General features: G+C 32.6%; 1 protein-coding gene across 2 annotated transcripts in view; it reads right to left on the bottom strand.

Annotated features, from left to right (window-relative positions):
• MAN1A2 (mannosidase alpha class 1A member 2) overlaps positions 1 to 13,206 on the bottom strand; it is a 162,113-nt gene that overhangs the window by 38,224 nt on the left and 110,683 nt on the right. For both annotated transcript variants that reach the window (XM_029228161.1, XM_029228162.1), the window contains 2 exons: positions 7,586 to 7,701; positions 3,524 to 3,743 (listed from right to left, as the gene is read on the bottom strand). In XM_029228161.1, coding sequence (XP_029083994.1) covers positions 3,524 to 3,743; positions 7,586 to 7,701 — 336 coding nt within the window. The remainder of the gene's footprint in view (positions 1 to 3,523; positions 3,744 to 7,585; positions 7,702 to 13,206) is intronic.

Below are 13,206 nucleotides of genomic sequence, written 5' to 3' on the forward strand. Positions count from 1 at the left end.
TATGCGGTATGTAACATATACATACCGCATACCATTGGTATGTGATATGTAATATATTACATACCACATCCATTATTTTTGTCAAATCATTGCTTTCATGTTTCTGAGGGCATTATTTCTTAGGTGCTCTTTTGTCTATGCAATGCTATAAAAAAATAATTTCATAACATTCTACCTTGCACTTAATTTCTACTCCCTGTCTTAAATTTCCCACTTATATTTGATATATCATTTCTAAAAGGAAAATAACTAATCCAACAAGTAAAAATTGAGTCAAAATCATAAATAATTTAGTGTCTAGGTAAAAAGAACTCTAGAGGATGCAAAAATCATATAATGTAGGTAAAGGAAAGAGACATGCACAAAGAAAACAATTGAAGTAAAATATCAAATGTGCTAAAAGTCAGTTGTAAGAAAATAAAAGATAATTTTAAAGAAGGTACAGATTAGTTCGTAAAGTCATGGGAAAAAAAATATTCATGAGTCCTCCAAGACAGGCAGAATCTGTAGAGATGGAAAAATAAGTACACTTAAGTCAACAAAAGAAATTCAGCAAAAGCTAAAAAGCATGAGGAATATCTGGGACAGGCAATCTGAATACAGTTTGAATGGGCTAATAGTAAGGGAAGAACTTAAACTATTTTCCTGTATCCTTCCCTCCTATTAACTTCTCTTAAGGAAAAAATAGTTGTAGAAACTCTTAAAATATGTCCATTACTCCATGTTCAATGGATGTTTTGTCCATTGGACATGTTATATGTATCTAAAGAGATTAAATTTCCCCCCAAAATGCGATAGCACATAGTCTAAGAAAGGTGTTATCCAATTTCAATATGAAATACATTAAGTTATATAATAGTCATTATTTTAATGATGTTTAGCAATTTTTTTTTTTAATCTAGAAACCCAGATCAAGAAGGTACTATATTTTGGAAGTCTAAGATCTGGTTTGGCATTAATTTTGCATTTTACCTCAGAATAAACTAAAACAATGTATCAAACTAGCTTCCCATGTAGACATAATAATGTTTAACTACCAGTAAGTTACTGCTCAGTCTCATGAAAAGATTCAGCAACATTTCCTACAAACCCAGCTAAGTATTAAGCAGCAGGCCATGTTTATCAGTAAGTGGAATATATGAAGAATACCAGATTTTGAAATAATGTTAATTATAAGTCCAACAAACTGAAGTGAAATCCCAAGGCAGTAATTATTGTATGAATTTAGCCCAAATAACTGCTAAGAAGTGAATATATTTTTAAACAAGGTTGCCAAAAATTATAGCCTAGCTATAAGAAAATACAGCAGAAGATGTAATGGTAGGAAGTAAGCAAAACTACAATTGTACTTCTTAATTAAAGGATCTAAGGTGAGATTAAAGATAAGTAAAAACAGTGAAAGATGTTAAAATATAGGATACAAACCGAATAGTAATCTTTTGGGGCATACGATGGCAAAGAGGGTCACAGGTTCATTGACTGGCAATGTGAAAATGACGTCAGAACAAGCATGACAGCAACAACCAGAGACTGCATTTAAAAAATTTTCATTTGTACTCACAACATTCTGAGGAAGACAGCGTAGGTATTATTGCCCCAACTTTTTGCAGATGGAGCAACTGAGGCTTTAGGAAGGCTAAATGATTTGCCTAAAGCTCATAGATAATAAATAGTGAAACAGGGGCTTTTTGCATCCTAGTTCACATGTTCTTTTCATAATATCAGTGTTTCATATCAGTATGAAATGTGAAAGTCAGAAATATAGGGCATCCTTTCGTAACTCTGGTATTCTATGAATTTCTCAAAGGCAGGGAAGATATCTTGTTCACACTTCAACCTGTAAGAATCCAGCATTAACGTCTGGCACATAATATGTGCTCCATGTTTAATGGAGTGAATGATTAATATAATAACCATAATATACCATATTTTAATACGTCTGTTGCGTGAAATGCTACTATTTTAGATCTAGTATTTGATTTGTGGTCAAAAGCTGCATAACAACAAGTCTTATTATCATGGGTCCTAGTACAAACACTTAATATCCACTCTGGTCCTCAATGTTTTACTAATTTCAGCTTTAAGTATATATTTGATATTCTATACCGACATCATGACAATATATTTTAACTTCTATTTGTAACTCAGATAACAGACTTTAGATGTATTATATACTAACTTAAACCACCACAAAATAACATCTGCTTCAAGGTCCCTTTGACTTAGTTATATTTTGTCACGAAATGGAATCCTTGATTTGGTTACTGAGAGAGCTGAAGGGTCAATTTCACCACAAATTCAATTCTTTATTATATAAAAATAACTTGACAGATTTATGAACTAGGATAACTTTTAAGCCAACCATATTTGTTTCATGGTACCTGATGATAAATTAACCCTAAAACATAAATTCAGTTATTTAACTAAAACAACAATTCAACTTCTGAAATCACAATCAGAAATTCCTAGTTTTTAGTTTTTCAGGGAACTCATTTTCCATTATTTCATATAGAAACATACATTTTTGGGATTTCCCTGGTGGAGCAGTGGTTAAGAATCCGCCTGCCAATGCAGGGGATACAGGTTCAAGCTCTGGTCCGGGAAGATCCCATATGCCGCGGAGCAACTAAGCCCAAGCGCAGCAACGAAGACCCAACACAGCCAAAAATAAATAAATAAAATAACAATAATAATAGTAATTTTTTTAAATACATTTTTAAAGCCAGAGAAAAACCTGGAAGACCTAGTCCAGTGTTTCTCAACCCTATTCTCCAGGCTTTTATTTAAACCTAATTGCCTTCTCCTTCCATGAAATATTATTAACAAATATATACTGTTTATCTATCTATGACTATGTGTGTGTGTGTGTGTGTATGCTTTATATTTAAAGATATTTTTTGCCCCCAGGAACCAATTTTTGTCACCTGTAAAACTGAGAATCGTCTCATTTTTTTAGGTGAGGACACTGAAGCCCAGAAATATCACATACTTGCCTAAAGCAACGTAACAGGTTCTTTTTAAAGGCACAAACAACTTAAAATTATTGGTGAACTGACCAAGAGACAAACTACTAGTTATCTACATACCAATTATACATATAACATACAGTTATATACATACTCAATATAACTAATATCTTTATTGGCAAGGCGTGTAACCTAAATCAACTCTGTATTCTTTTAAGCAACTGATTTTACAGAAGCTGAAATAAATGGATGAAATGGATTCTTCTATATTAAAATAAACAACGTTAGCCCATACATCCCTAAAAGCCCTACCTATTGTCTTTAAAACAACTTCTTCAAAATCTTTATTAACAAAAACAGAATTCAGAATAATAATTTAGAAAGATGCAGGAACATTATTTTCAGAATTAAAATTCATGTTTTAAAGAAAATTTACTGTGTTAGAATAAATTATTTTGAAGTAAAAACTGCCTATTTATTTCCCTTCTAATTCCTGGACATATTTTTATCTTAGAAATTATTTTAGACTAAGTAATTAGCATTATTAATATTCTTACCAGTTCTGTCATATGACTCATGACATGTACGTGCAATTTCCGCTCCTAGCTCTAAATAATGTCCAGCTTGATCCATTCTAGAACCATCTGCTCCTAGCACAAACATTCCCCCAGCAAAGCAGGCCAAATGCCCCATCTTCTTTTCCAAGTGCCCGTTCTTCCATTCTCCAATAAAGGTAAGACCTCCCCGAGACTTCCTAATAAGATGTTTTTCTATAGCCTATAAGAAAGAGTAGATATTCCAAGTTTTAGAGGAAAAGTGTTAGTATTCAAACTTACTACATCCTTCTCACACAAAACCTTGGTAATATGAAATTCTACAAAGCTGTAACTTTCCCAAACTGGAAGACTTAATTTACAATAATTAAGTTTGGGAGTGAGCAATCAAGTTACACATAATCTTGAACAAATATCCAAATCACAAGTATAATGAGACAAGGTGGGAGAGAGGAGACTGGCCTCAAGATTACCTTTCAACACAACACTACCCATATTACAGGTTTTTTCTTCTTGCTCTAAATGAAATTCATAATAATCAGTGAACTGAGGTCAGGATGACAAGTTAAAACCCAGAGGCTCTACCGGTTTATTTTCTATTTCAAACAACAAAAAATGAATAGGAAGAAAACACCCAAGTTAATCAGAAAAATGTGATTTTGATAATCAGTTAAAATGGTTTCTTTTTCATGTAACTATACATGTTGTCAAAGTGTTTTAAAAAGGCATATTAGGTGAGATACATCATATGTTATAAAACTTAGAAAAACAGTTGAAAGTTCAAACTTAACTCCTTAGTCCCTTACTTCACAGACTTAGGCATTTGTTTTGGATGCTGTGCCAGGGTTAAGAGAGGCCATGGGACAATGTCAATTTTACTTCTTCTGAAATGTCAACTTTCCTTAAAGCAGTGGGAATGGAAAGATAAATATTTTACATTAAACCTGAATATAACACGAAGTAGAGTCCAACAATCACATTTCATTTTAAAAATGAAAAAGTTTAAGAACTTTGGACCATGTCCTTAGACTTTGCTGAGAGGGGCTAAAGAATAATTCTCTACCTTTAGAGGTACTTCTTTGTAAAAGTATAAGGAATTGCATTAATTCAGTTCTCTTTGGTAGAAATTATTATACATAATTAAATACTATACTTTTCTGACAATAAAAAGTAATAAGACTCAACTCACATTTTTATTGTGGGCTGTTTTCTGACAAGCTCAATAACAATCAGCTTTTGAACAATTTATTCTATGTTCTTTATCACAATAATGTTTGTTCTACAGAAACACAAGGACTATGCCTTATTCATCATCTTACACTCCACAAACCCTATAAGTGTAGTATGCATTCAACAGTTGTTCAATTAATAAGTCATTTTATAAATAAATGGTACTCTTTGATAATTGTATTTGGCCTGTTAGAGGAAGAAGGGGTAAGCTGATAAGTAAAATAATAAGGGACTACCATTGGATTATAAATGTTTACTGTTGTTTTATTTTAACCATAGTACTATGAAGCACAAATGAAAACATTCATTTTTTGAGTAAAGGGACAATGTTTTTCATCTTTGTGGACCTCCCTACATCTAACATGTGGGTAAACTTTTTACCAACAATTCACTTACAGACCCCTGAAATTTCTTGTATGGCTCCCTTCTCTCAGTAAAATTAAGACAAATGTCTAAGAGTTCAACTTATGTAAAAATTTTTGAATGGCAGTTAAGAGTAATATTATTGCTCTTCTATTAAAAATTGTTAAACAAATCTTCATAAATAGTGGCATTAATTTCTTGCTCCAAAGGGACCTTTAAAAAGGTATAATTTTTCTTCATTATTTTAAATAAAGACTAAATATAAACTTGATCAGAATATAAAACCCATAACTACATAATTTTTAAAAAGAAAGCTAAGATGCAGGAACCAGGGATATGGGTAGCCATAAGTGTAGAGGAAGGTAAGATGAGGATGGAATAATTTAAATATATTAGTTCAGAAAGACAAATTTAAAAAATGACTTATCTCAAACTAGAATGGATCTTAAAATTCATAATCATTCCTATCTCTTCTGTGCATACCACATGTCATTTATTTTACAATTTGTATATACTCTGTCTCCTAACAGAATTAACAGTCATCGAAGATAATTAACATGGCAAAAACTGCATACATGTCTCAAAATGAAAGTTAGCCAACTGGTTATTTAAACACACTTAGTAGGTGCTCATTTTAGACTTAAGAACTAATAAAAACAGGACACAGAATACAAATATAGAAAGATTTTTAGGACACATATATAGCAGATGATTCATGGAAAATAATTTTTATTTATGAGATTAACTTTCAAAACAGGTATCATGCTTTTCAAAGTATATATGATTTAAAAAGCAATGACAGTACAGATGAACCAGTTTGCAAGGCAGAAATCGAGACACAGATGTAGAGAACAAACGTATGGACACCAAGGGGGGAAAGCGGCAGGGGGGTGGGAGTGGGATGAATTGGGAGATTGGGATTGATATATATACACTAATATGTATAAAATAGATAATAAGAAAAAATAAATAAATTTTTAAAAAGCAATGGCAAATATCATGTTCTTGTTCCTTTAGGAAACATTATGCAAAACAAGAGAAAATGGTTTTAGATTCAAAATATTACAAGCAGCAAACTACGAAGAAAAAATGATTACGTGGTATATGACATGTCACACTTTCTCAAAAATAAAAATAGTAAACACAGACATTCATTTATCAAATACTTACTGAATACCTATTGTTTCAGGTCATACTAGACAATAATAAACAAATTAGTCTGTCTTCAAGGAACCCACAGACTAGTGGGAATGACTAAGGGTGGCTGTTTTCAACATTGCAATTCTAAAATTATTACATTCTTCCTAGATAATGACTTTTCTTGCATCATAAACATTTCTAGGTTTAAAGTTTAATAACAGAATAAAATTCTACAACTTTTCAAAATACAGGTCTTCATAAAGAATTTTAGAAGTCACATACTAAAGTGGAGATTCCTGATTACCCATCAATTTAGTTCAATTTCTTAGTCAACACACTCCTTCAAGAAACATTTATTGAATGCCTACAGTGGGCGAAGCACTATAATGCCACATATTAGTTCAACTCCTGTGCATTTTTATAAACAACTATAGAGATTAGTTCCTCAAAAAGTAAGGATATAAATGGGTAATAAGATCCTTGGTTTAACTTAAATACAAAACAACTGTAACTTTGAGTATGGATGATTGACTAGAGTCAGAAATGGTGTTACATAAAAAATACACAATTTTTAAAAGTGATTAAATTATTACAGGGATAGGGGTTTATACTAGATCAGAAAGCAAATAATTTACAAAGTAATTAAATCACTTTTCTATTTCATAGTTTCCACTTGGAGGTATCACATATAAGTGTTTCCAAGAATGAAACTTGTTCCAATTTTAAACTTTTACACTGTGATACGGGGTTACATAAATATAAAACAATACAGAATAGGGGTTAAGAGCATAGGCTTTGGATCTAGACTCGAGTTCCAGGCTCCATCACTAACTAAGCTATGCGACCTTTACCAAATTACTTAACCTCTCTGCACCTTAAGGTCCTCATGTACAAAATGGTAGAGAAGATTAAATGATTTCACATATGTAAAAGGGGTCAGAACAGGGGTCAGAACAGTTCCTGGCATGTAAAAAGTACTATAAAAGTGTTTTGTCCTTATTATTTATTTACCCATAAGGCTCTCAACATGTAGGTTTAATGGGTCATTTCAAAAAAGGAATGTTTATGGAAAAGTATGTGAAGTTAGCTTTTCCAGTCTCTGTAGAAAATAGCTACAAGTAATTAAGATAAATTTTCATACATAAATATGTTACACTAAATTCCTCAACAATTTCTTTAAAGTGCCACAATAAAGAAAAACTTAATATATGACTATTAAAATACTAACAAACTCTAAGGAATGTATATAATATGTACAGATGCTCATCAATTTCTATCAAATACATCATATATTCGATATGTTAATTAGGTAAAGGTTCTGATAATAATTACCTCAATAGCATCATCATACATTTTTCTGGCCTCATGATCTGTTTTATCTGACATCAACCATGCTTTTAGTAAGTACTCATAAAAACTGTCTCCTAGCCCGCCAACTGATGTATGATCTGCAACAAAAGAGAAAAGAGAAGGATGGAGGTGGAAGAAAGAGAAGACAGAGGATAAAAAATAATGTTTTTTAATTACAATGACTATATTAAGACCAATAATTTAAACATTATAGTGACAGCCGTATTTCCAACATACTTCAAATTTAGTCCAGTAGGAGTATACCATAATCACTCTCCTCAAATATGTATCCAGTTTTCTAGGATATCTTTTTCTCCTGGATGTGGTATTTCACATATTTAGTAGTCTTTTTCATGTATCGGTGATTATGTGGAAGAACACTATTGATGGGAATGTAAAATGGTACATCCACTTTGGAAAACAACTTGGCAGTTTCTTAAAAAGATAAATATACACACCTACCATACGATACAAACATTCCGTTCTTGGATATTTACTCCTGAGAAAGAAGAACACATGTCCACTCGAAGGCTTGTGTGTGAATGTTCAAAGCACTTTATTTGTAACAGCCCAAAAGTGAAAATAACCCAGATGTCCATCAACAGGTGAATGAATAAACAAACTGTGGTATTCCACAAAGTGGAATTGTACTCGGAACTACAGATATACACAACATGGATGAATCTCAAAATAATACTGCTGAGTGAAAGAAGCCAGACAAAAATTAAAAGTACATATAAAGGATTGCATTTATATAAAATTGTAGAGGATACAAACCTATCTGTAATGATAGAAAGCAGATCAGTGGTTGCTCGAGGAAGGAGTGAGAAAGGGAATGAGGAAAATATCATAAAGGGGTATGAGGAAATCTTTTGGGGTGATATGTTAATTATTTTGATTGTGGTGATGGTTTTCATAAGTGTATACTTACTTTAAAGCTCATCAAATTGTATACTTTATTATGTACAGTTTATGTCAATTTTACCTTAATAAAACTGTTTTTACAAAAGCAAGTAAACAAAATAAAAAGGATATTTGGAATCAGCCCAAACCTATCAGTAACATCAACAAATCAAATTAAACTCATCTTTTAAAATAAACTGAGACTCTCACACAGGAATTTTTTTAAGTTTTATTTTATTAATCTATATAAATACTTTTTACTAAAGACACACCTAAACTAAAACTGCCCAGGAAATTGAAAATAAAGAAACAGTCAAAAGAGAGATGAGGGTGGATAGGAGGTTTATACGTAAGACTTAAGGAGAGTAAAGAATAAGAAAGTAAACTGATCAAAGTTAGAGTTGTGAGGGGTACTGGTGATCCAGTTAGAACTGGAAATTATAAATTTATAGTGACTTTACCCTGTATTGCTGATGATTTTCATCAGCAATCCTCACTGACTCTGTAGATGAATGCAAAAGGTACATGGCTACACTGATACAAGTATTGGGACTTGTAGGACAGGTAACACAGAAGACTAAACGTACTCGCGTATTCCCACACTATTTTGGATCCTATGCAGTCTAGGCTGGTTAGGAAAGGAAGCAACAGGTGATCCTCTTGTCCAACCATTCAGGATCCTCGCTCCACTGTTCACCTATTGCATGCAACCAGTAAAACATCGGCCCACCTGTCAGTCTACTCTACTATTATCCCCAAATTCACAATTTTCACCGCCAATGAGAACCTCAGCATTGCTTGCCAACTTTTCTATGACCCCTTGATTAGTGCTCTTTCCCATTTCCTAAAGCAGATTTTTGAAATCTCTTCTTCAAAAGGCCTCTACAGCTCTACCTTCTTCCTTACTCTCAGCAGACAACCAAGCCTTCAAATTCACATAAAAAATACAGATCATTCACCCCAAAAATGTATCTTTCAACTTCCTATACCCCATCTATCAATTTATCTATTCCCTTTGCCTGTTAAAGAGGAAGAAATGTTCCTTCTCTACTCTATGCACTCCATCTAGCTCTGGACACTAACCACTTCTGCTTCCTTTCCAGGAATCCCCCTCTTGGTTTATCAACTTCTACCCTTCAACTGAAACTACCTCTTATTATTAACATCTTAAAATAATCTAATTTTTCTTGACTCTACCACACTCTTTTGGTTTGATATCTATCAGGTGTTTACTGAAAGAATGGAGAAAGAGAAATCATGGATGATGTCTAGATTTCTTGCTGGGGCAAATGAGTGAACAGTGGTGCTCTTCACTAAAACTGGGAATACTAGAGGGGGAAATGGCTTAAAGTGGAAGGAGTGTGAATCTTGGGCATGCTGAATTTGAGGGACTAGCTGGATAGCTAAATGGAGATAACAAACATGTGGAAATCCAGAGAGAGATAAGTTGGGGGTATAACTTTGGGAGTCATAAAATTGGGATTTATAAAAATGTATTTGAGCCATAATGGAGTTTACTCAGAGAGAATGTATGAAATGATCAAAGGACACAGATGGTACTTAGGAGCATGGTCTCAAACATATATTTGGTCTCAACTTTGGTCTCAAACATATATTTCTGGATATGTCGTAGATCTAAGGATTAATAAATGAGCAGGAAAAGAAAACATAACAGAATTAAAGTAGGTGAAATAACGAGAAAAAGATGGAAAAGGCAAAAGTCTTTGGCATCACGGTTTAGGGGAAATGATTTTTAGATATGTTAATTATTGCTAGGGATTACAGATTTAGTTACAGGTTACTTAGGTTATAGGATGTAGTCTCAGTCCTGCCTGACAGGCTCTCTCCAGCTCTTCTAGACTCTTGTTCCAGTGGAAGTTTATATGCTTAATAAATAAATACACAGCAGATGCCTGCAATCCTTGGTCAACTACGGAATTTATCACCCAGCAGTCTGACTTTCTTATTTGAACCACTGAACCATGCCTGCCTAGATGTCAAATCTGATGAACCATGTCACTCCAAGGTCCTTTTGAAATTCAGAAATTGATAACATATTATAAAGTATTACTAAATACCAATGGTTCATATTATCTGTCTTAGCATGTCATGAAGTTAACGGCAGGTTTCTAAGAAGTTAATTCTTGAAGTGTTCTTACAAGAAATTCTAGAATAAAAATATTTGTATCATGTGTTATAGTTTATGAAGCATTTTCAAATATATTTATTATCTCATAAATATGACCCACACAACTGTCTTATTAAAATAAGTACAATTAGAACAGATGAAGAAACAAAGGCATGAGGTTAAATAACTTATCTAAATTATTAAGCAGGAAAGCCTGGATTAGTCTTCTAACTCCAAATATTATACCCATTCTTGCTTTTCTTTCACAGTTTTTAAATCAGTAGTATAAAATTTAGTGAATCAGTAATGATAAATTTCCTATATTTTCTTCACTTAAGTCATTAAACGGCATAGGCTAAGTATTGTACTTAGAAAACTAGTGAAAAAATAGAGTAAAAAAAAAGATATTAATGATGTGCCTTTAAATCTAGGTTGCTTACTATATTCTTTTATATCTGTTGCCAAGTACTTTTCCTGAAGGTAATTACCATAACTATTCTCTGTGATTGCTGTGTTCATGTCACAGACATTATCATTACTCTAATTATAATACAGTTAGCCAAAGCTGAATTGTTAAATTTCAGTTCAATTCACTGTTTGTTTTGCAGACTATTTATAGTTATGACAGATGTATACTGCTCAAAGATAATAATGGAATTTGATACACTTTTCAGAAACTGATACGAAATATACAAAAATACTAAAAGGAATAAATTGGACAATTTAAAAGGACTGCAGCTGCTAAAGGGATATCAGGATAGCTCCCCCAGAAGTTTAAAGACCTCTTGTCAAAACAACCAGCGAATAGCTCTTTTTATAACATTCTCAAAATTAATAAATGCTGAGAGTGGACATACTCTAAAGAAGTCATCTGGATTTGTTTTGTGGGAAAAAACAAGTATGAATGAAAGAATTGTATTTCACTGCAGTTTTTTATTGTGGTAAAATATATACATATAACATGAACATTACTATTTTTACCATTTTTAAGTGTACTATTCAGTGGCATTAATTACATTCATAATGTGGTACAAACACTGTCATTACTTCCAAAACCTTTTCATCACCCCAAATAGAAACTCTGTACCTATTAAGCAATAACTCTCCATTCTCCTCCCACCCAAGCCCCTGGTAACCTCCAATCCACTTTCTGTCTCTGTAAATTTGACTACTCTAGATATCTGATGTAACTGGAATTATACAATATTTGTCCTTTTGCAACTGGCGTTTTTCATTTTAGCATAATATTTTCAAGGTTCATCGATGTTGTATCAGAACTTTATTCCTTTTTATAGCTAAATAATATTCCATTGAATGTATATACCACATTTTGTTTATCCATCTCTTGGACACTTTGGTTGCTTCTACATTTGGGTATTGCAAATAATGTTGCTGTGAACACTGGCATACAAGTATCTGTTTGAGTCCTTGCTTTCAAATCTTTTGGGTAGATACCTAGGAGTTGAACTGCTGGATCATGTGGAATTCTATGTTCAACTTATTGTGAAACACCAAACTGTTTTTCACAGTGGCTACACCATTTTACATTCCCACTAGTGGTGTGAGAGGGTTCCAATTTATCCACACATCCTCACCAACACTCATTATCTGTCCTTTTGATTACAGTCATCCTGGTAGGTGTGAAGCAACATCTCATTATGCTTTTAATTGCATTCCCCTAATAACTAACGATGCTGAGCATTTTTTTCATGTGTTTATTTTCCATTTGAATATTTTCTTTGGAGAAATATCTATTCAAGTCCTTTACCCATTTTTTAATTGAGTGTCTGGTCTTTTTGCTGTTGAGTTTTAGAAGGTCTTTATATATTCTGGATATTAAGCCCTTATCAGATATATGATTTGCAAATATTAACTCTCATTTATTTGCAAATAAACTCTTGTTCTGTGGGTTGTCTTTCAATCTCATGACAATATCCTTTGATACACAAAAGTTTCTAATTTTAATGAAATCCAATTGATCTATTTTTTCTATTGTTGCCTATGCTTTTGAAGAAGTCACTCCCAAATCCAAGGTCATGAAGATTTGTCCCTCTTCTAAGAGTTTTATAGTTTTGGTCCTTAAATTTAGGGTCTTGGGTGCATTGTGAGTTAAGTTTTGTATCTAATAAAGGTAAGGGCCCAACTTCATTCTTTTTCATGTGGCTATCTAGTTTTCACAACACCATATGATGAAGAGAAAGAGTTATAACTTTAATAATTAAGATGCCATCAGTGAGACACTGCTGGTCATTTCAAAGGCTGGCAATTCTCAAACAGTGATTTATTTTTTCCAGTATTCTAAGATTTTGGTGTGGAAAATAGCATCTTCTTATTTAAAAATGTTTTTAATCTTACTTCAAAAGTAATACATGTCCATTATCAAATTTAGATTAATAGGGGTAAACAAAACAAACATTCAGTAAAAAACCACAGGTAACACTTTGGTTTCTATCCTTGTGGTATTTGTTTTCTCTCTTTTTCTCAATATCTTTCTAGATATTTCATATTTACCTATGTCAAGTATTCTATAACATAACTTTTAATGACTATATTGTATATCAGATCTGGAGGG

Source organism: Monodon monoceros, unplaced genomic scaffold, assembly GCF_005190385.1.
Source record: "Monodon monoceros isolate NGI ecotype Baffin Bay Population unplaced genomic scaffold, NGI_Narwhal_1 Super_Scaffold_18, whole genome shotgun sequence".
Taxonomy (NCBI): Eukaryota; Metazoa; Chordata; class Mammalia; order Artiodactyla; family Monodontidae; genus Monodon; species Monodon monoceros.